Source organism: Cebus imitator, unplaced genomic scaffold (genome assembly GCF_001604975.1).
Source record: "Cebus imitator isolate Cc_AM_T3 unplaced genomic scaffold, Cebus_imitator-1.0 Scaffold38, whole genome shotgun sequence".
In the NCBI taxonomy this organism is placed as follows: domain Eukaryota; kingdom Metazoa; phylum Chordata; class Mammalia; order Primates; family Cebidae; genus Cebus; species Cebus imitator.
Genome location: NW_016107353.1, coordinates 7163852 through 7187725, shown reverse-complemented (window position 1 = coordinate 7187725; position 23874 = coordinate 7163852). Strand labels below are relative to the sequence as shown.

Below are 23874 nucleotides of genomic sequence, written 5' to 3'. Positions count from 1 at the left end.
AGGGGAATTTTTTTTTTCTGGATGATTCTCTTTCCAAGTTGTCTCAAGAGAGATTTATGGGGTGATATTCATGAAATCATATTCTTTAAGCACTTTTTATACATGTTTTTTTCTTGCCTCAAGAGTTCCTACTAAGAAATAAGTATCTGCTTATTGAGCACCTATTATGTGCAAACACTGGGCTACGAACTCACTCAAGCGTTCTTGACTTCAAGGATTTTATAATCCATGTTTGGGGACAAATCACAAAATAATTAACATCGAACCAGCCCAAGTGTGCAAATTTGAGATATTTAGAAAAGATATTGACAGAACAGAATGGAGCTGATTGTTGGCGGAGTTGTAGAGGTCAGGTCTACTTGCTAGAGTTTGGGAAGAATTTACAGAGAATGCCAGAGAAGCCACTGCTGATACAGGAATTTGATCTGAGCCTTGGATTTAGGATCTTGCCAAGTGTACAGGAGGTGAAGAGGGCAGTGTGGACAGGCAGAGTTGGATGAATCAACCCTAAGTGTTGCTGAGGGAGCAAATGACTAAATAAAAGCACGTCTGTGAAAGAGGTTGTGTGAGTTAAGGCCTAAAATGCAACTTTTTCAGCTGGCCCTTAGTGCCCGGTGGAAGACTTTGGACTTTAACCTGGAGATGATGGAGGGTGTGCAGGATAAAGTCCATACCAAATCCAACACCTAGCAAATGGAGCACAAGCCAAAACTCACAAGATGAAATGCAGCAGGAAAAAGTGCCAAGGTATGTCTCTGTCTGTGTGTGCGTATGCTCACATATATCTTAGGAATAGTACCAGTTCAAGAGGGGACAACCTGTTTTAACAGTATTTGGCTTGAGAAAGACAGAGTTATTAAAGTTTCTACAAGCTCAATATGGGTCTGAGGTGTGATTTGGTTGGGAGAAGCTTCCTGTACGTCAGGCTGCAGCAGTGGGGTAGGGTCTCCTGCACAAAAGCCATATTGACAATATTATTTTTCTTCTCCAAGTCCCCGGATGAAACTGCTATTCCCATGTGATGTTTCTATCAAGTTTTTCCTGGACTTGGAGCAAACTTGACTTTCTCAGATCATTGTGCATCTTCATACAGAGTTTACTGAGCCGCCTGAGGTAACACTTTCAAAAACTTGGAGGAAAAGTATTGCTGTCCAGAGTGATCAAGCATTCCAATTTACCTGGGACTAAAGGGTTTCCTGGGATGTACTTTCAGAGCTCAAATGCCAAGAGTCCTGGGCAAACCAGAATCATCAATCACCCTGCAACAGACCAGAATCTTCTCCTTTATCCCCTCCCACTTCCAAAGGTGTTTCTTTAAGAGACTGAAGAGGTGGCATACATGTCTCATAATTATTTATCCTCTGGCTATAATTTGCAGAGATCTCATCTATGTTTTTAAGGTTTTTCAGGGAAGCATTCTTGTCATGTTCTAGGTTTTGCAAATCTAGAATATTCACCACAGCAGACTTTCCTACCAGTTCCTTGAGATTTTTTTTTTCTGGTAAACTGTTCCATATGACATTGCCTTTTGGTGAAAAGTAGATTCCCTCAATCTTGGTAAGCCAAATGTAGTGGAAAGAACACGGACTTTGGAAACTTAAAAATATGCTATTGAGGCCAGGTGCAATGGCTCACGCCTGTTGTCCAGCATTTTAGGAGCCCAAGTTGAGCAGATCACGAGGTCAGGAGTTCGAGACCAGGCTGGCCAACATAGTGAAACCGTGGTCTACTAAAAATCCAAAAAAATTAGCCAGGCCTTGTGGTGAGCACCTGTAGTACCAGCTATTCAGGAGGCTGAAACAGGAGAATCGCTTGAACCTAGGAAGCAGAGGTTGCAGTGAGCTGAGATGGCGCCGATGTACTCCAGCCCAGGCAACAGTGCCAGACCCCTTCTCAAAAAACAAAGAAAACCTGCTATTGAATTCTGGTTTCACCATATACTAGTTGTGGTGGACAATACTATGTGTTTAGCATGTCCTGCTTTGTTTTCCTCTTCTGGGCACATAGGACAATTACCTAGTTCTTGTCAATGAGTTGTAAGCCAAACTAATTGTGTCATTTCAGAGCTCAAGTGTGGAGTAAGTGGGGAGAGTTCCTCCGTGCCCTCTCTAACCTTGCTGCCATGACCTATAAGGCCGTGGGTGCTGGTTGGTGCAGTTACAAGATGGTAGAAGTGCCTATGTGACTGTGTGCAACAGAGGATCCCTCTTTTCACCATCGGCTTGCATGTTTCCTTGTGTGAGCCACAAATAAACATTTGTTAAGCTGCTGAGATTTTGTGGTTACTACTGTAGCAAAGTGTATCCTAAAGCATCAGCTCTGTGATCTTGTGCCAGCTACTTAATGCTGAAGCTGTAGAAAGGGGAATATGATATCTTCCTCAAAGAGTCATCTTAAAGGACTGCAGGAATGCCTAAACAAGACATTGTATATACATTTCTTAGCATGGAGCCTGGTTCATAAGAAGAGTTGGGAAAATACTTTGTTTCCTTCTGTTCTCAGAAAAATACAGAGATATTTCTTTCTGGAATAGTGCTTAAACAAAGGGGTAAATACAATCTCTAATGCCCAAGAAGCCAATGTGGAGTCTCCCAGTGATGGAGGGGCAGGCCCCTCTCTGCACTGTTGGTTCAGTTCTCAGTCCTTCACCTGGAATGGCCTTTGACAAAGGGACCCTTGCCCAGGAGGATGCCACCATGATGTCAAGGCATCTGAAACCCAGGGCACCTGTGCTTATTTCTAACTGTTACATTTTGGAAGATTACTAATAGATGGCAGACCTTCTAGAGGAAGAAGACCAGGTTAGGAAAAAATCTGGAAGTCACAGAACTGGATAAACAACCTACTGCAAGTGAGGTTGCCATATTTAGCAAATAAAAAGACAGAAATCCCAGTAAAATTTTTGATAAACAACACATATTCTAGTATAAGTATTCCCTATGCAATATTTCGAGCCTTCTTATGCCAACAAAGTATTCCGAGATCCAAATTTAACTGGGATTCTTTTATTTGGCAATCCTAGCTGCAGGGAGCCATGTTTTTTTTTTGTTGGAGACAGTGCACAAATATGGCATAGAGATGTAACATCACAATCTTGGACATATATACACATTTATACTTGAACAATATGAGCTGCTGTGTGCACAGAGTTCTGAGTGAGCAATGGGAAAAATCAAAATCAGGCATTATCTTGGGAGATATCCATGGGAGAAGCAAATTTGGACAAGAGTAGTAATTTTAGTTATCCTTACTTCTTTCTCCCAAAATATAGATAAAGTGAGAATTGTCTCTAGTTCTTTCTTTCTGGTTTGTCCCAATACATATAAGCAGTTAGGAAGCAGGAAAATAAGGTGCTGGTAGTTACTCCTGTCTTCAGTCCTCCCTCCCTCCCTGTCTTCTTTCCTTCCTCCTATAGCATTTATTGAGGAACTGTGCTAAGTGCTCTCTTGGCATTACAAATCCTGCCTCAAGAAACAGTACTTCTTAAAAACGGAAAACCCTATCTTACAAAATCTGCAGTGATTCAGAAAACATACACAGCATACTCTCAGGCAGTCAGTGGGTTTAGTGGAAGGGCATTCAGGTCAAGGAGTGAGCAGGGAGGAGTGACTAATCAAAGACCACTTGTAGTGAACCAGACTTACTCTTCTCACTCTAAATCTTTTTACCTTACTGGTACTGATTATTCTAGTAAAATACACTCATTGTGGAATAAGAGAGCACACAGAGAAATAGAAAGAGACAAGAAATGTTAACATTTTATCCATTTTCTGAGTACTTTTTTCTTTGGAGTTAAGTAGATTTTAGGTACATTTATTTTCTTTTTTTCTGCCAGTTAGTAGTACCTCCTAAACATTTTCCAAAGTTATACATATTTTTTAAATCGACATTTAGATTAGAAGGGGGGCAGTTCTGAATTCTGTTTGAAAGGAAAAGAGTTAAATTGAGTGAAGAATCATCACCCTCGACAGGTGGAGGCAGAGGCCCCGGGAGAAGAAATACTTTTTCTCTACTGCCTTCAGACTTCCTGGCGATTATCCTGAGTTCCATTGCAAACCTGCTGTCCAGACTAGCTTTAACTCCTTTCTTCTTCTTTTTTTTTTTTTTCGAGACAGAGTCTTGCGCCGTCGCCAGGCACCAGACTGGACTGCAGTGGGACAATCTCGGCTCACTGCAACCTCCGCCTCCTGGGTTCAAGCAATTCTCCTGCCTCAGCCTCCCGAGTAGCTGGGATTACAGGCGTGCGCCACCACAGCCAGCTAATTTTTGTATTTTTAGTAGATGGGGTTTCACCATGTTGGCCAGGATGGTCTCGATCTCCTGACCTCGTGGTCCGCCCGTCTCGGCCTCCCAAAGTGCTGGGATTACAGGCGTGAGCCATCTTCTTTTTTTTAAATCAGATGTTGGATTCTGATATTGCTAACCCTCAAAGGCTATAAAACAGTAAGTCTGTTAGCTGATACTTGCTCCTCTGTCCTCTGTCCTCCATGTTTGTAAACACTTCCGCCACGTCACACCCTTGTCTTTCCTTATCCAGACACCTGGAAGCATCCTCCTACTCCCAGGAGCTTAGCTCTGACTGGTACCCGTGGGTGTCTTCTTTTCTTTCTGGTCCAGATCATGGCTACTGTGGAGTATACAGCTCCTAAGCAATAGGGTGGAATGGGCAAAGCACAGATTTTCAGTCTGGGGCCTTGGGCTTCCCTGAAGAAGGAGGAAAGGAATGGCAGAAGCCTGCTCATTGCCCAGTGAGTGACTTATGAGCCATCTGGATGGGAGTGTCAGTTGCTTTGTGTTAGCAGCTGCAAAGACTTCTGATCATAGCCCCCAGTACCTGTGTATGATGCACACTTGGGATCAGACAGCCTTTGTAGAACATGCCCCTAGCCGGGCGCTTTGCTGAGAATTATGCTTGTTTCCTTTAATCTTCACAGGATCTGCAAGGTAGATTTGTCATTATTCCCACTGCAGGAATGGGGCTATGGGAGATTAAATGAGTTGTCCAAAGGCATAGAGATAGTGAGTGCGGAACAAGGACTTGGGCCTTCATCTCTCTCTCTCAAGCCTAGGCTTTTAACAGCGGTCCTATACCGCTGTGCCCTGAGGGCACAGCATCCTAGAGCTGGAGGGGGCTTCAGTGTTTCTCAACCCTGGCTGCACATTAGAATCACCTAGAGAGCTTGAAAGATATTTGAATGTCTCTGCCCATCTGCCCTGGGTAAGGCCTAGTCTTGGTGTATAATATGGTATATTCTCCAAGTAATTCTGAGGGGAAGCCTGACTAAGAGCCATTAGAATCTAATATGTTTAATTATAAATAATGAAACTGAGGCTGAGAGAGGATCTTGCCCAAGTTTGCAATTCTACTGAGTAGCAGAGCAGAGCTACGTCAAGTCCATACACACCCCGGTGCAGCCACAGGCGCTGCAGGCAGGTGCTGATTAAAAGCCCTTAGGTGGTGTTGATTCCAGACAGGAGGCCAGACACACCCATTCTCCCTCCCACCTCAAACCGCGAGATGCTTATTTCTCCATACTCAGCCCTCAAATGCCAATTTAAACGTTAGGACGCTGAGTTTATCTGTCTGATAGCCCTTTCAGGGATCATATCTAGAATTTTAAAGTCCTGTGGGGCAGCCCTATGAAAGCTTCAAGAGCAGATTTCAGGACACAAAAGCCCTAGCTTGCTCTCTGCCATTCCTTTCCCTCTTCCTTTCCCAGAAGCTCCCGACCTGCCTGACCCACCGTGCCACGTGGCTAGGTGCCCCTTCAGACAGGTGTATGTCTCTCTCCTCTCAGGGAGGCTGGGCCATGGTCACTTGGCCAACTACATGGCAAATCTTGGCCAAAGGTCACAGAGGTTGGACTTAGGTCCCAGTAATCCCCAGAGGTCAATGACCGAATAGAATTACAGAATAGAGATAGAGGTGGCTGGGGTTAGAGGAGGGGGTCGTGGTGATGGGCCAGCCTGTCTGCCAGAGGAATGTTGGGAAATAGGAGAGGGGATGGAGGTGGCAGGAATGCAAAGACTCTTCTCTCTTCTCCGGGAGCCAGCCAGCCATGGGCTATCAGATGGCTCCACCAAGCTGCAGGCTGCACTGGGCTGTATGCCTCAGGAGGGCTGGGGCATTTGGAGGGCACATTGGGAGGCAGGGCAGAAGGAGCTGCAGCCCATGAGGCAGCCCAGGTGCTTGACCTCGGGGCAGGGGATCCCCTTCCTTTGGCAAAGGGGAAGTTGTGTCATCCTCTCGTCATGCCCACTGCTTCACCTTGTCAGCTCACTGCAATGTCGCCGTCACGTTCTGTCTTCCCATGCCTCCTGGCGTGCTCCTGTCCTCGGCCAGAGCTGCCCCTATTGGTATGAGGGAAGAAACCCTGCTGGTATGTGCTGGAGCCTCTGAGATGGAAGAACTGGAGGCCAGCACCTTCTCCATCTGTGCCCACACAAGATTGGTTGTCAATATGGAAAACAAATAAGGAAGTGGGGTTTGTTCTAGATGTCTCTACAGCATCAGTGTCACTCCTGGAGCCCCAGACAGTATCAGTGCTCCAAGAGTTGGAACAAGGGCACAAAGAGGAGTGTTTTGTTTTTTTTTTTTTTTGAGACAGGGTCTCACCCTGATGCCCAGGCAGGAGTGCAGTGGCCCGATCTTGGCTTGCTGCAACCTCCACCTCCCAGGTTCAAGTGATTTTCCTGCCTCATCCTCCCCAGTAGCTGGGATTATAGGGGCCTGCCACCATGCCTGGCTAATTTTTATATTTTTAGTAGAGACGGGCTTTCACCATATTGGCCAGGCTGGTCTTGAACTCCTGATCTCAGGTGATCTGACTGCCTTGGCCTCCCAAAATGCTGGGATTACAGGCATGAACCACCATGCCCAGCCGACAAAAAGGAGTTTTTAGACATTGGGAGACATGAGGTCCAGAGTCTTGTAGACTCTGAGCCAAGGATTAGCCAGGGTGGACTCCAGGAGTTCAGGCAATGTGGCCCATCTTCGGCCCTGTGTAATAGTTGGGAGTATGCGTGCTGGAGCAAACTGGCCTGAGCTCAAATCCCTAGTTACTAGCTGAGACCAAGTTACAGAGAATGTGCCTCATTTTCTTTGTCTGCAAGATAAGGATAATTGTCTATCCCTACAGAGCTGTGGTGGGTATTAAGTGAGTGAATACGTGCAAAGGGCTCAGAACAGTGCCTGGGCACTGTGAACACTCAGCAGATGTCAGCTGCAGTGATTTTAGGTCGACTGCCCAATTGCTCCCAGCCCTCAGGCTCAAGCCGTATGCACAGTTGTCCACTGGGTGAACATTGAGGCTGGGTAGGTGAGGGTGGGGAGAGAAGGAAAGGTATGGAAGAGTCACTCATGACAGGCAGCTTCTGTCCTGCTTAGCTTCCCCCTTCCTGAGACTGGGCTCCTATCTGTGCCTCTGTAACATAACAAACCTATTTTATCTCCCTGGTTCCTGGGGAGGCACACAGAAGAGTGTGACCTGTTGTCTGAACAGCTGAGCAGCTGTAAAGTGCAGGGCAATGCCAGCTTTAGTCACATGGCAAATCTCCAGTTCCTGGAATCCACCCTGTCCCACAGACAAGGACTCACCATGATTCACTGTATTCAGGTGTGACCTGAGCTTGAGTCACCTGGTGCCTCTTCCTCCAACCCCTGAGAGTCACAGCCTGGACCAGGCTGTCTTATCCATCCTGAACCTCTTCTCTCTCCTTTTCTTCCCCCTTTCCTCCCTCCTTTGTTCCCTATCCCTTGATCTCCGATTGATCAGATCTTGGATGATCTCCATAGCAACTCGGATGGTTTGAGCCTGACAGATGGATAATGGAGACAGTAGCTTCTAATGCCACCCCCACACCCTGACAGAAACGTTGCTAGGAATGATTGAGAAGCAGGCAAAGAAGGAGATGGCCTTTATCAATATGGTGGCATTTCTGTAATTGGAGATAGGTTCCTCAAAGAAGACCTCCGCACTCTGGCTGATACATGAATTTCCAGTTAGTAATGCATTCCGGTGCCCAAAGGCTGGATTGTCTCCTCTGAGAATGCAACTCCAAATAAAAGGCATGGAGGATGCATTAAACTATATCAATGTACTTTAATATGGATCCATTCATTATGCAAGTATTGAGCACCTATTATATGCCAGGCACTTTGTTGGAAATAGATGCTTGGTGTCACAAAGAAAAATTAGCACTGATACAAAGGGTCTTTTAGCAATGCAATTTTTACTTCCTGGACTGCAAGAAGGGTACTCTTGCTAGCCTTCATGCCACAAGAGTAAAATAAACAAAGGAAAACACCCAAATTTATTCCTTACACATTTGGGGTCATCCTTACTGCTGTGTCTGATCTCCGTTGGCGGAGCCAGGCCTCACAATTTAAATTAAAACCCAATTGGCTAATAACTTAAAATTTTTCTAAACAGATAAAAGCAATGGAGAGCTGCAACACGCCTGTGAGGACGTCCAGCACAGATGTCTTGGTTAAAGTAGACATATTCCTTTTTAAAGTTTCCTTTCTTGTTAAAGAATAAGTGTGCTAATAACTTCATTAAGCCCTATCCTATGTAAGTGTTAGACATGCCTTGCTTACAGGCACATAGTATACTCAGCTGTTCAGACAACAGGTCACACTCTTCCGTGTGCCTCCTCAGGAACCAGGGAGATAAAATAGGTTTGTTATGTTACAGAGGCACAGATAGGAGCCCAGCCTCAGGAAGGGGGAAGCTAAGCAGGACAGAAGCTTCCTGCCATGAGTGACTCTTCCATACCTTTCCTTCTCTCCCCACCCTCACCTACCCAACCTCAATGTCCACCCAGTGGACAAGGACATAGAATGTACTACGTGCCTGTAAGCATGGCATGTCTAACAGCTACATACGATAGGGCTTAACGGAGTGACTAGCACACTTATTCTTTAACAAGAAAGGAAATTTTAAAAAGGAACTTTTCTGCTTCCCACAATTCCCTCCTCTTTTACATTATAACTTTCCTTTTTAAACTTCTTAAACATGTCTTGGCTTAGTTGTTTTGCCTGTTTTTAAAAGAAAAGCTTCTTTTTACACTATTTCTTTCTTTAGTTTTATTTCGGGTCTCTCTCTCTTTCACACGCTTTCTCCTACCGTCTTTTCATGTACCTTTTTTGTCTTACTTTTTAACATTTTGCTGGCCGGAGTGGGACTTGCCTTGGGCTGCACTGCCCATGCTGCTGGTCTTCTCCCTTGCTGGCGCAGGTGCCGCACGTGTCTGCCCCCCAAGGTTCCTGGCAGGCGGCCTTGGATGTCTTGCTGCTGCTGCTGCTTTCTGGCCTCTCCTGCCACCTCTGCGGCACCCCTGGCCATGGCCAGCAGCCTCACAGACGACTCCGCTGCAGCCATCCCTGCGCAGGCCACGCACCACTTCCGGTGCCACCTGTGCTGCGTCCTTACTCCTGACCCTGGCCCTGGCCATTACACTGCCACTCAGAGTGGCCCGACCCCTGTGTGCCTGTGACCTCTGCCTCCCTGGGCCCCACCCCAACGAGTGGCTGGCCACTGCAGCCGCCTCAGGGGGCCTTTACTGGGGCTCCTCTTGAGCCCTCTCTTGGCTACCTTTTGCCTTTCTTTTTCCAGGGGAGGTTTCTAACTATCTCCCCCACCCCACCCTTTTGGGGGTCTCTCTCACTCCTCCCTTTACCTTCACTTTGCTCCCTCTGGCCTCTAGACCGTATGAAATGATTACAGATTCTGCAGAGAGGAACCACTCACACTGCTGTCTCGCATGCACACTTACACATTCCTAACCTTTAGAATTCTGACCAAAGCTTGAAGTCTTTCATTTCCCCACATTGCTGAGAGATAAGGTTGATTTATTCCTCGAACCAGGTGGGTCTCAGCTGGAGACCACTCTGGAGGGGAATGTGTCCCTTTGTGGCTGTCAATTTGTTGGAAATAGATTCTCGGTGCTACAAAGAAAAATTAGCACTGAGACAAAGGATCTTTTAGCAACACAATTTTTACTTCCGGGATTGCAGGAAGGGTACTCTTGCTAGCCATCATGCTATGAGAGTACAATGAACAAAGGAAAACACTCAAATTTATTCATTACACATTTGAGGTCGTCCTTACTGCTGTGTCTGATCTCCGTTGGCTGGAGCCAGACCTCACAATTTAAACTAAAACCCGATTGGCTAATAACTTAAAACTTTTCTAAATAGGTAAAAGCAATGGAGAGCTGCAACATGCCTGTGAGCATGTCCAGCACAGATATCTTGGTTAAAGTATAAGGACATAGAATATACTATGTGCCTGTAAGCATGGCACGTCTAACACTTACATAGGATAGGGCTTAACGAAGTTATTAGCACACTTATTCTTTAACAAGAAAGGAAACTTTAAAAAGGAATATTTCTACTTCCCACACACTTGGAAAACAATAGTGAATAAAATAGAAATCTCTGACTTCTTGGATATTATATTCTAGTTGGAAGAGACAGAAAATAAGTAAGTAGGTAAATTATATAGTTGTTTAGAAGCTTGTAAGTGATGTCCCCCTACCAAGTAAGTAAATAAATACCTCACCAAAATGTATGGTAGGTGGGGTTAGGAGTGCTATTATGGAGGATAGGGATGGGGCAGAGAAGGTTGTAATTTTAATAGTGTGATTGGAGTAGGCCTCATTGAGAAGTTAGGAACTGAACAAAGACTCTGAAAGAGGTTAGAGAGTTAGCTTTGTAGATATCCAGGGGCAAAAGTGTTCCAGGCAGCAGAAGCAGCTGGAGCCAAAGCTCTAAGCCTGAGCTAAGGCAGGGATAGAGGCCGTTGTAGTAGAGTTGAAGAGGTAATGGGAGGGAGGTGGTGTAGAGCCTGCTAGACTCTGAAAAAGCTCTGGCCTTGGCCCTGAGTGGGATAGGGGCATGCGAGGGTTCTGAGCTGGAGGTGCCTAAGCTGCTGTGTTGGGACTTGATCGTATATCAGTGAGGAGGTTGTTGCAAATGTCCCAGGAGGAGAGGCTCAGGCCAGGAGGGGAGAAGTAGATTGTGATTATTACTGGAAGTGGGAGCTGACCGAATTTGCTGATGGAGTGATGAGCTGTGAGAGACACTGAAGTCCAGGATGACTTTACTAGCCCTTTCCTGAGCACACATTCTAATAAACCAAGGCTGTAGGGCAGATGAGTGCTCTGATGCAGGAGGATGGGTGCAGGGAGAGAGAAAAGGCATGCATACAGGGGAGGCTGAGGGGCGCGAGCTGCAATACCACTCCCCTTTCATCTTAGAACTTAATCTGGCCTCAGGCTCTATTTTAGGGTACTTCATTCTGAACAAATTGGGTTCTGAAGTTCCAAAGTGTGTGCCTGGAGCCCTGGCATTCTTGGGGGAGTGGATCAGCATCCCCGAAGAGTGAGGCTGGCTGGGCTGCTCTTGGGGGTCTGCATAAACAGCTTCCTGGACTTTGCCAGGAGTACATGGGGGAAGGCAAGCACAGCAACTGGCATTTCCCTCCTGCAAAGCCAAACCACTCTAGGACATGCCCAAGCCTGTGAAGTCTGAGACACCAAATGTGTATTTACCTGGGCTCATGGCCTCAGATAAAGGGAGGAGGAGGGGGATTTAAAGGGCCCAGCTATTCATGGTGAGGCCCACCGTACACCTGCCCTGCCTTGTCTCCTCTGAGGATCTGGAGTTGCAACACCTGCTCTATTCTGCTGAGTTAATTATTAATGAGTTCTTTGTCACATCCTTTGGTGATGGGGAGAGGGTGAATGTTTCCTGGGAGCTCTGTTCAGGGAGTTAGGAAAGTGGAGAGAAAGAGTCAACCAGGTGAGAACTCAAAACACAGGGATGTCAGGGGCGACCCTTCTCTGTGGGGCACTTGAGGGAGGTCTCTCTGTGTTGAAGGGACACTGCTCTTACTGACCCTGACTTGCTGAGTTGAGCTAGATTTCACTGGAATGCCTACAGGGGCCAAGACACTAGCATTTACTGGAGTATCAATTATGCATCTAAACAACTTACTGCCCACTTGCTAATTACATATTTCTTCTGCCCACCTGAATTTATGGCAAGTTAGAACCTGAGTGTTAGAAATGCCCAGTTTAATTTACAAAATTCTACATTTTCCCCTTAAGAGTCTTCAAACCAATTTCTTGGACATAACCCTCCAATGGTAGAGACGTTTCTGTTGAGGAGACACTGACAAAGTGGAATAGATAGTTAAGAATCTCCTTTAAACAGAAACTTTGAGGCACGAGCATTCCAAAAATGGTGCCGGTGCAGGTTCTCCAGGGCCAAGATATGGACTGGGTGACCCTCCAGGCTTCCCTAAAAGCTCTCCGACCCTAACCTGGGGGAAAGAGTGTCCTGTGAGACCAGCCTTTCCATTTGGACCTGCCACTTCCATTTACAGCGGCTGGAAGCCCAGGAGCTCTGAGCAAGGAGCCCACAAAGGAAACTGTGTTCTCAGGCCTGGCAGGCGGCCAGGGAAAGTCTGTTTTGACTTTGTTAGTCTAGCTATGCTTCAGCTTTTCCTTCTACCACTTGTGGTCAGGTCTGTTTTCTGGCCCTCCAGGCGGGCATTCCTGCCCAGAGAGGGAGGGGCGAGGAGACTAACCCTCCCCGAAGGTGGGAGAGTGACTCACAGGCAGTTACCTGTCCCTGGGCTCCCTGCCAACACTGCGGAGGCAGCTGGAGGAGAATGTTTAGAGTTACTCTGCTCATTTCTCTTAAGCTTTCCTTGGATAAGTTGAGCTTCGAATTCTCCCTGATGAAACTTGGCTTTTAAGGATCTTCCCAATTCCCCAAGACGTTGGTTTTTTTTTTCTTTTTTTACCCTGGGGAGGGGAATGGTGCTTTCCAGGGTCCTGGATGTTTGGGCCTTCTCACCTTCCAGCCCAGTGACATGTCTGGGCTTTAACTCTCTATATAAGCCCTAATCTTCATGTTCTTTGCCTGGTCTTTTGCCTGGGATGGTCCAGGTCCCTGTTTGCCCTGGGACAATGCCAAGTTCATTGCCTGGCACAAATGCAAGGGTCCTTCCCCACCCTAGGAATCCTGGTCTCTGATGATCACTTACATTTGCCTGGTGCTTTCTGCTTGTGGTGCCCCTTGCAGCACCCACAGGCAGGCGGGCACTATGGAGCTCACTGCAAGGCCTCTGGGACCGAAAGACTGACCCACCTGCCCAGTCCTGTCCTGGGAGCTGGGGGTGCAGTGACGACAGATGGGCGTGACGGCTGCCAGATTCCTGAGACCCGCCCTGCGGTGGGGCTACACCCAGCCAGGGAGTCTCCAGAGGTGAGGCTGCTGTTTAAAAACTTGGAGCCAGGAGGGGAGACCCCCACATTCAAGAGGAGCTTTCAGAAGATCTGGAGAAAGAACGGCAGAACACACAGCGAGGTATGTTACCTGCTTTTACCTGCCTGGTGGGGGCGGGATGCGGGAGGCGGCCTATATCTCCGGGTACCTGGGGCCTGGTTGCAGGGCCTGATCTATTCCTCTTCCTGGGAGCTCACCTGAGTGAGCTCACCTCTAAATGCTAGGTTAAAATGCTACAGTTTGGATTGCTTTTTCACATTTGAAAAGCGCCACGGTGACTTAGAAGAAAGCAGGTTCACATCTGGGGTTGAGCACGAAAGGAAGTGAAAAGGGTGGGGCGGCTCAGAATGCCTAGTTCCAGGGGGACTTCCGGCGGGGTGGGAGAGCTGAGAAAGCACTGGATGAGAGGCAGAGGCTGCATCTCTCTTAGGCCATCATCAGCTGTGGGACCTCAGGGCACATGTTCCCTCCCTGGGCCCATGACTCTTTTGGGAGAGGGATTGGAAAAAATGATTTTGAAGCATTAGGATCTATAATTTAAAGATGCCAGGAATGTCCTCAGTTCCCCCTCTGCCCCTGCCTTGCCAAGCCCCCAGCCCTCCACCCTAGCCAAAGGAGTTTGCGGCTGTCATTGGAGCAGAGTGAGCATCCCATTCAAGGCAGAGGGGGCTGCCTCTGGGACCTCACAGTGGCTGCTTCCCCAACCTCCCTCAGAATCCCTGCTTTGTGGGGTCCCAGCCCCACCCCTCTTCTCGAGCCCCAGCCCATCACTGAAGACATTTCGGGTTGTTTCCCTTTTAGATGAAATCCACACTCACTTGTTAAAGACAGCCATGCATCTCTCCCTGTTGTGTCCCAGCTGCCTGCTTCGCCCAGATTTGTGGGTACACAGCCTCAAACTCAAAGTGGCCCTGGATGGTATTGGAGGCCATGCTGATGGCAGGAGAAGGCTTGCCTCCAGGCTGTCAGCCACTCTGACTCATTCACTTTGGGCTGGGCTGAGTTGAGACTGCTGGTGTAGCTCCTGAGAAAAGCCAGCCCTCTCTCTTGGGGCAGGATCGAGGCCTTGGACCTTCCTACAACTCTTCCCCTGCAAAGGGCTCAGCCTCTTCCTGCTCCTCATGTTATCCTTATGGCTGTGTGAGGTAGGGCAGGGTCCACACTCCTTCCCGTCCATTTCAGAGGAGGAAGCTGGAATCTGGGAGGGAATGGGATTTTCCCAGGGTACCCTGTGAGTCACATACCACTTGAAACAAGGGTCTAGAGCTCCAGCATTTTCCAAGCTTTTGGCTACAAATGCATCTGCTGCTCCAAGTGTCCTAGATCAGGACCCTAGGTAAAGACTTCTAAAAAAATCATGAATCTAGAAACAGAAAAGAAAAGGGGCTAGTTGCTCTAGGGGTTTGCACTGTTGGACCCAGGTTGCTTTGCTCTGTCCTAGGTAAGGTCCTCTCTGGGGCTCACCCCATTGGCTGAAGATGAGACCACTCTTCCTCTTGTGTTTTGGTAAGTACTCCTTCTCTTCCTTCCAGGCCCTGTTATATGGCAGGGAGGTGACAGCCACGGGTAGGAGGAGAGTTTACCAAAGTGTGGGCATCACCTGTCACCTGTAGTCCCTCCAGTTGGGAATACTTGTCTACTGGGGACATTCCTTTTGTCCTTTGGGGAAGAAGATTCTCTGCCTCTCTGGAAAGGCTCCCAAATGTCTTCTTATTCTTACCCAAAGGTGGTTTGTGGCTTCCTGAGTGCACTCCATGGTTTCCCATCCTTTCCCAAGCTGGCTCCAGAGCCATTGTGGCTTAAGCTCCTGTTTTCCAGTGGATTGTAGCTGGGTACTCACAAAGTGTGGCTGGGGCCGCTTTGAAGATAAAGGAGCAGAATGAATGCAGGCCTTTCTTAATGTTCCACCAATGGCTTTGCAGTCAGCCCTCCTCTGAGCTGCTGACAGAGGCCACGATGCAGGTGGAAAGAGCTGTGGACCTTGTCTTGATGGCCAAGTCTATGTCTCCAGCTTGATTCTAAAAGCCATATTTTAGGGTCACTATGGTTTTTGGTTGCCAGCGTTTCTCTTCTTCTCCTTTTCAAGTTTCGAGTTCTAGAATATGAAATCAACTTTTAAAATCTAACAGAATCAATACGGCAATCATTACTGCCAGCAGCTGGTGGAAGCTTGAGAGAGGGAGAGGGTATCTCACTAATGTTGGCGCTCCTAAAGGGTACTGGGGTGGCCAGCAAGGCCCCTCTCTTTCTGGGCTGCACCATCATGTATTTCTGTGATTTCAGCCTTGCCTGGCCTCCTGCATGCCCAGCAAGCCTGCTCCCGTGGGGCCTGTTATCCACCTGTCGGGGACCTGCTTGTTGGGAGGACCCGGTTTCTCCAAGCTTCATCTACCTGTGGACTGACCAAGCCTGAGACCTACTGCACCCAGTATGGCGAGGTAGGCCCTGCTTCCCAGGACTAGAGGAAGGCGGGATGGGAGGGGTGTGTGAGCTGCCATTTGTCCACTGAATACTAAGAATGTACTTTGTGTAGGCCAAGCCCTGTGTATTATGCAGACTGGGGAGTGCAGTAAAAGTATAAGGCCAGATCCTTGCCTCTTAGGAATTTACTGGTTGGTTGGGCAAGAGGAAATACACTCAGAATTAATAAAATAGCTCATTTCTCTCTTCGCTTATCTCTCTGAGATAACACAGTCTTTTCTCAGCCCTTGCACATGGGCGGGATAGTTTTTCAAGTCTTGGGAGGAGGCAAATCGGCAAACACTGGTCCTTTAGGTGTATAGAGCCTCACGTGTCATTTGGTGCTGGGATGTGTGGGCCGAGCTGTCTTCTTGCTATGGCAGGAACTGAGCTGTGCCATGGTTAGCAAGATAGATGGGGAAGTGACTTGAAGTTATCCAGCAGGGTCAGAGGCTCAGGTGATAAGTTGGATCAAATCCAGAAACACGATGCTTTAAGCTCTGATTAACATTGCCTGTTAGGCAACTGGCATTTTCAAACAGCTGCTGTATTTTTCTTCCACGTTGTCTCTGAGTCTTTTTTGTAGGAACTTTGGTTTTTTTTGTTTGTTTGCCCTCAACAGGGTGGAATCTTTCTTTACTAAAATTGAACTCGCTCATTGTTTCCTTGTCTCCCAGCTTCCTCATTTGGCCATTTTGCTTGTACAAGGGAATGGATAAGGGAGTGGTTTGCCCCAAGTCGCTGCGGCCTTTGGGGAAAGAGACCTGGGTTATCTGTGGTTTCCCCTTTCCAGGCTGCCCTTGTCTTCTGGGCTGTGGAAGGTGGTATCTGCTATGGCCCCTGGGCCTTACTGCCCTTCTATTCCCGGTGTTCTCTTGGCATTTTAGTCACAGATGGTACAGGGAAATGACTGGAGCTGCTGAGCAGAGATGGCTGTGGTTTCTGCATCTCACCCACTTGGATGTGGGGAAACCCATTTGACAGGGTTAGGTAAGACGGCCAGTCCTAGCCAGGACTCCCCATGGGTCTGGATTACTCCATGAGCATCAGGGGACCTGGCAGTATTGAGCTTTCTAGGCAACAGAGTGATTTTGGCTGCTCTCTTCCCCCATATCCCCCCAAATTACGAGTCCATCTCTGAAAATTTCAGGGAGACCTCTGTGGATTTCCTCTCAGGCTGACTTGCATTTTGGGAGGGGAGGCAAGGAGAGGTCAGAGGCCCCTGTATTGGGATGCACCCTCGATCCCAGCCCTGTCTGAAAAGTCCCTTCTCCTCCAGGCCTGGGGCTTTTGGTTTCACACTGGCCTGCCCTCTGCCTCCTCAGATGCCCCAGGGAGTCCACTGTCTTCCCTGCTCTTAAGCAGCCCCTTGAGAGCAAAACAGGGAACTTGCAGAACAGAAGTCTAGACTTTTGCAACTCTGGGGTTGGATAAATCTCAGCTATTTTTCTGCTGTGAAAGTTGAGAAGCACTGGCTCTTTTTCCCTTTTTTTCTAAGGGGGAATAAATTCAGGCTTTTGGAAAGAATAGAGGATGGCAGGTAGCATCTTGAGGGTAGTGTGCAGTTTCAGGTCTGCCATTGACTTGAGATGTGACCTTGGGCAAGAGATTACCCCTGTCTAAGCCTTGCTGTCCTTTTCTGTGAGTATTAGATGAGACGGTCTTTAGGGTCCCTCCTTTTCCCCAACATTCTTTGGCAATGAGCCAACTGCTGACAGTCAGCATCTCTCCCCTGTCTTCTACATCTCTGTCTTGTTTCATTTCTCCTTCCCTCACTACTACCTGCCTACCTCTGGGAGAGGCCATGAGTTTCAGCAATGAAGATATATATTAAAGGCGTAGAGACTCCCTTGTCGTCCTCTGGACAGATGTACCCTGAACCCTCTCTGGGTGCAGTAGTGGCTGCATGATAAGAATTAGAAATTCAGGTTTTAATCTGTTGCGTTCCAATTTCAGTTTTTAAGTTTATTTTGTTATTAAATGATACTAATGACAACTATAATTCGTTAAGCATATCATATGTGTCCTCGGCATCATACTAAGAGTTTTATATAAATTATCTCAAATAATTCTTATAACACCCCATGAAGCGGCTCTTGTTTTCCCTGTGAGCTACTGGGAGGGTTTGGGTGTGGGCTGGAACTTCAGACTTCCATGAGAAACACATTGTACATTGAGTTTTCCGAGTACTTAGGGATCGGGGTGTACTGGACAGCCACAGCCGGAAATGAGGTTGGCCGGATGCGATGCTGCGTTCCCACTGCCTCTCCCTTCAGCCTTCCCGTCTCTACCAGTTCCCAGTCCCACAGTCACACCTCCCTGAAGCCAAGGCCTCTGGTTAGCGCCTCTGTTCTATCTCCATGCAGGGATGACACGGCGAGTCCTGAGCCTAGTACAGATGTGCCATGAATGCAAGGGCAATGGGGTGGGGATTTGTGACCCCTGGACATTTCTTCCTTACACACTCCACTCCCCAACTCCAATTCCAACCGACTAACAGAGGGCAACTCAGCAGAATGGAATTGCAGGAGCAGTGGAGATTCCTTCCAGTTCCAAAATTGTCTCTCCTAGTTCCCTACCTCCAAGCGTGGCCTTTTGTGTGCGTGGACCCTGCAAACAGGTCTTAGCTTATTTACATGCTAACTCCTCTACCCAATTCGGCCTCAGTTGCTAAATCCCGTTGGTCTCAAGGGCTTCTGTAAATTCTGGGTCCATGTTGCAACCCTTGCAATGGACATAGGTCTTGGCCAGCTTTGCCGTATGGCATCTTCTCTGCCTCCCCAACTTTGCCCTTCTGGGCTCGCCTGCCTTGATGACCCATAACTGTGCATGGTTGGGACAAGGTATTCTTTACCAAAATGGCCTGAAGCTGTTGTCCCATCACCCTGGCCCCTTGTTTTTTTCCTTCAAGCTCCTAGATGGATTTTAGGAAAACTCACTGCACTGTTATTCCCTCAATTTCAAGGCATGGATGAAAATGTCTGTGATGCCTCCCTGCCCTCATTTACTTCTGTGCTGTCCCTGGGCCTCATTTGAAAAATGGGCTTCAGTGGTTGTCATGAGGACTGTATAAAGGAATGTGCAAAGTGACCACCAGCATGGTGCCTGGCAGATGCTAACCGTTCTATCCAGCCCTCCTCCTGGTGGCTGCGTCTGCAGGCAGAGGCTGCCCCATCTGCGAATCACACTCCTGATCAAGACACGTTCACGTACCTCACTAAAATCCACCCATCCCGGGGCTGCCCTCCTCTGTGCCTCCCAGGGTGATCGCTGCCAATCTGACTTAGAGTGAGCTATAGAAGAATCCACAGATGGTCATGGTTAGTGAAGTCAACTCAGACTCGGGGTGAAGACTCCCTCTTTCTGGTTCTGGTCCCAACACTAATAAAAGGGATGTGACCTCGTGAAAGTTACTGCTCTTCTCCAAACTGCCGTTTTTCCCTGTGAGAAGTGAAGGAGCTGGGTTAGTCAACCTTTGCCGTTTGTTCAACTCTGGCCGCTCAGCTTGTTTCTCAGAGATAGCTGGGCCATGTGTGACCCTGTGAGTCCACTGTCCTCTCTCAGGGCGTGTGAAGGCATGGGCTGTGCCATGCCCTTTGGTCATCTCCGGGCTTGCACATCTAAGTACCTGATAAACGTACTCTTGCTGAGGGATGAATGGTAGGACATATTGATGTGGTACCATTCCCAAGGGTGTCTGCATTTTAAACAATGAACTCCATAATGCTTCCTCCAAAATAGTAAACCCCCAGTGGTAGAGCTCTGGAAGCTTTAGAACTGCTTAGAGTTTCTGAGAAACAAGAAAGCAGGTATTTTGGGTCGGGCACAGTGGCTCACGCCTGTAATCCCAACACTTTGGGAGGCCAAGGTGGGCAGAGCATTTGAGGTCAGGAGTTCAAGACCAGCCTAGCCAACATGGTAAAACTGCATCTCTACTGAAAATACAAAAATTAGCCGGGCATGGTAGTGCATGCCTGTAATCCCAGCTACTCCAGTAACTGAAGCAGGAGAATCATTTGAACCTGGGAAGTGGAGGTTGCAGTGAGCCAATATCATACCACTGCATTCCAGCCTGGATGACAGAGCAAGACTCTGTCTCCAAAAAAAAAAAAAAGAAAGCAGATATTTTGGCCAGAGGCAGGCTCAAAATCCCTTATTGGTTGAGGACACGGATCATAGTACATATATGAACACATCCTCTGCCTACACATTAGTCTTCCTGAAGGTCAAGAAAACAGACAATTGTCAAATGAAGAAAGGCAGTGGCTGTCGGAGTGTGTGTCAGTGGGGAGGGGGACAAGGGTGCATTTACGTGCATGTGCGCCTGCGCGTATTAGAGAGGAGGCGCTTCCAACTGGCTACTGCTCCTCAGCTTGTTTCCAAGAGATAAAAATGACAGCTGCTTGGCTTACATAGCTAATTAACCTGAAGAATGCGCTGTGTAAGACTGTTAGTAAGGCAGCTGGGTAATTAAGTTTTCCCCCAGAAAGGGAGGGAATGGGGGCTAAACAAAGCATTTAGGGGAGCAGACACAACATTGGAGCAGACATTGTTGGGAGCAGAAGTCAGGGATGGAAAGCTTTCCGGCAAAACCCGCTGGTTCTTCATAAGTGTGTGCAAGCCCAGAGATGCGTTTAGCCCAACAAGCTGAGGTAGGCTTCTTTGCTCCTACCTTGCTTCTTTGCCTGGCCATCTCCCCACTGCCTGTGTGGCCATATGAGGGGCTGTGGTCATTGTAGTCACTGCCTCTACTGGCAGAACCTGTAGAAGTCCCAGGACACTAACCAACTTTCTGCACTCGGATCTAGGGGACATCCCTCTTTCTGGAGATGTCTGGGCTGGAGTTGAGGTTGCCTTTCTAGCGGGGTGACACGGAAGAAGGGAGTTTCCTGAAAACCAACTCTGAAATTTTCAGTGGTTGTCAAGTGATTGCTATGTTCCTTGAATCAGAACAGCACTGGTATGCTAGGGAGGGGGGAAACAAGAAAAAGAACAGCACAGGTGGTTTTGTTGTCAGACAGGTGGGACAAGAATGCGTGCTTCATCCCTTGCTGACTTTATGGGCTTGGACACATTTCTTAACTTATCACTTTCCTATTCTGCAAAATGGGGACACCTACCATTTGTAAATGTAATTTAGCTACCTCAGAGATATCGGAAGGATGGAATAAGATGATATATGTACATTGCTCAGGATGGAGGCTGGTGCAGTGTAATTTTTGAGTGTGTAGCGTATATCATCTCTATAATCAGCTTCAGAAAGTGATTTCTGAATTTAGTTTGGATGGAAATAACAGCTATGCTGAGTTAAAACTTTGGTCAAAATTTCACTTCATGGTACAGATAAAGACAAAGTTGAAAGTATCTTGCATCCTGGCAGTCCTCTTCCCAACCAGCGCCTGCAGTAGGCACTGACTTTTGATCATTGGCAATATGCATTGACATAGAAACGTTGAAGCTTTTGAATTGTGGTGGGTTCTAACAGAGGCCTGGCTGACCAAAGGCCTTTAAGGTCCCCTTACCCCTGTCCATATTGCTGGAAAATGTGTTTCTCCAGGATAGCATCTGGTGAATGTCTTATTTTTCTCTTGCTTTCTTTGTATGCTTCCTGAGAGTGCCTTTAACTTCTGGGCTGATACGCTAGAGTAGGGAAGAATTCTAAGAGCATGTTAGAACAAGATGGAACTTTACTGTCTCATCCAACCCTTGCGTTTCAACAATAAGCAAGTGGAAGTGGAGGAGATGTATTTTTTTTGAAGGCAGCTAGATTTTTTTGTTTTTTGCTTTTGGCCCTGGTTGGTGGCCATGACTCGACTGTAGCTTCTTAGATGAACCCCAGATAGCCTCCTGGCTTCCTCATGGGAGGGAGCTGGGCCATGCATAACCAGAGACCGTTTTCCTATTTTCCCCCACAATTTTCTCTGTGTTTTGCAAAAGCTCAGAGTTTTTACTTGTGTGTGCTTTCCTTTTCCACCCATCTCCACTGTGATTCAGGCCCCTGCTGGGTCTTGCCCTCTTGCTCCTTTGCCTTCCCCTGGCTCTCTGGGAGGGTTTGTCTTCCAGGCAGACTGCTGAGCTTCTAGAAAGCTCTTGGATAAGGGAGAAGGCCTAGGCTTTCCAGCTGGAGAGCAAGCAGGAGCCAAACTGGCTAGAGGCCTGACAGGCTGAATTGATAATAGTACTGTGTCTCTGAGGTAACGCAGCCAGGAGAATGCTGGCCAAATGACCCCAGAGAGGGAGACAGCTGCAGCAGAGAGCTACCATTGCTGGGAGAGACGGGGGCACATCACACAGGAGGGAGGAAGAGCCTCACGCTCAGAATCACCTATCACTGGGAGAGACGGGGGCACATCACACAGGAGGGAGGAAGAGCCTCATGCCCAGAATCACCCATCGCTGGGAGAGACGGGGGCACATCACACAGCGGGGAGGAAGAGCCTCATGCCCAGAATCACACATGTACACAACACTTACAAATGTGTGCACCCTACATATAAGCATACCAGAATAAAGTAGAAAGGGAAACTGAGGCCCAGAGGGAAAGGATAAATTAGCAGCTTGTCTTCATGTGGGCTTCTGCCATAAGCCGCTCTATTTCAGGCCTCTGTCCTGCTAGCTCGCTGACAGGCAGAACTACTTAAAATACCTGTCTCGCCTGCTGGCTCAGGCTGTCTCTGAGGACTGAGATAAATCCCTCCTTTAGCTATGTTACTATGATAAGCAGCACGTAGTTTGTAAGCCGATGAGGCCATCTGATCCCGCCATCAGGGCCTGCACATGTGGAAGGCAGGAGAAGAAGGCATGGGTGCCCCAGATTATCCTGTGAAGACTGAGGGTGGAGCAGGGCAATAAACCCTGGGCATTTTCAGTTGGTTTTGTTTTATAATGCTATCTACTCTCCTGAATATAAAAGTTAATAGGTATCCAAGGTAGAAAAGTTTAAACAGGCTGGGCACAGTGTTTCACGCCTGCAATCCCAGCACTTTGGGAGGCTGAGGCGGGTGGGTCATTTGAGGTCAGGAGATCGAGACCAGCCTGGCCAACATGGTGGACCCCTGTCTCTACTAAAAATACAAAAATTAGCTGGGCGTAGTGGCGTGTGCCTGTAATTCCAGCTACTTGGGAGGCTGAGACGAGAGAATTGCTTGAGCCTGTGAGGCGGAGGGTTGTGGTGAGCCGAGATTGTGCCACTGCACTCCAGTCTGGGTGAGACACTGAGGCCCTGTCTCAAAAAAATAAAAACCTAAATAAATAAAAAGTTTAAACATAATAAAAAATAACAAAGAAGGAAAAAAGTTATCTATGAATCTGCTACCCAGAGATATCAGGTTGAACTGTAAGCAGTTGCCATTTTTATAGGTCAAAACGGGTGAATATCAGCAATTTCATGTTTTCACTTAGTATATTGGTATATTTCCTTCCAAATACTTAACATTTCTTTAAATGGAAATATATACATATATATATACACACACATACATATATATATATATTTGAGATTATAATGCATATGCAAGTGTATGTCCAGCTTTTTTTCAAAAACATAATATAATCATTTCTCCATGCAATTAAACTTTTTTCTCTAAACAGCATTTTTAATAGTTACATAATATCCTGTCGTTTGGGAGTATCAAGGGCATTTCCGCAGTCTCCAGCTCCTTGTCCCATGGCCCAGAGAAAGAAAGAAGCTTGTTTCTGGCACTCGCTTGACCAGGGAAGGGCTGGACCAGCTCCCAGCAGAGCTGGGGGGAAGCTCTGGTGACAGGCGGCTGGAAGGCAGCTGGCCCTTGTCTCTCTTCAGGACGTGTGCTGAGTGCAGACAGAGGACGGGAGTGGAAAAGTTTGTCCCTGAGAGGCTGGGAAGAGTATAAGAAGGGCATGCTCACTGCCAGGGACCAAAATAGGGGTCTGGAGGGGAGTCAGGCTCTAGCAAGTTCCTTCTGTTGCCCAGAAAGGATTATTTTAAGTGCTCAAGTATTTCAGCCAGTGACAGGTCTCCAGTTTCTGTGGTAACTGAGCTGGGTCAGCCCAAGAAGCCCCATGTCTTCCCAAAGTGCTCTCTCTGCCTTAGTCTCCCCAAGATCAGCTTCAAGATCCGACCAAGCCCTTCTTAG

General features: G+C 47.6%; 2 protein-coding genes across 2 annotated transcripts in view; both read left to right on the top strand.

The window, feature by feature from the left end:
* Window positions 1-13168, top strand: part of CUNH1orf74 (chromosome unknown C1orf74 homolog) — a 139179-nt gene extending 126011 nt beyond the window's left edge. Inside the window, exon 3 of the mRNA XM_037737398.1 lies at window positions 13097-13168. The gene's annotated coding sequence lies outside the window, so the exon portion shown is untranslated. The remainder of the gene's footprint in view (window positions 1-13096) is intronic.
* An 80-nt stretch (window positions 13169-13248) lies between these two features.
* Window positions 13249-23874, top strand: part of LAMB3 (laminin subunit beta 3) — a 45026-nt gene continuing 34400 nt past the window's right edge. Inside the window, exons 1-3 of the mRNA XM_017525548.2 lie at window positions 13249-13381; window positions 14742-14806; window positions 15584-15738. Coding sequence (XP_017381037.1) covers window positions 14779-14806; window positions 15584-15738 — 183 coding nt within the window. The 5' untranslated portion in view covers window positions 13249-13381; window positions 14742-14778. The remainder of the gene's footprint in view (window positions 13382-14741; window positions 14807-15583; window positions 15739-23874) is intronic.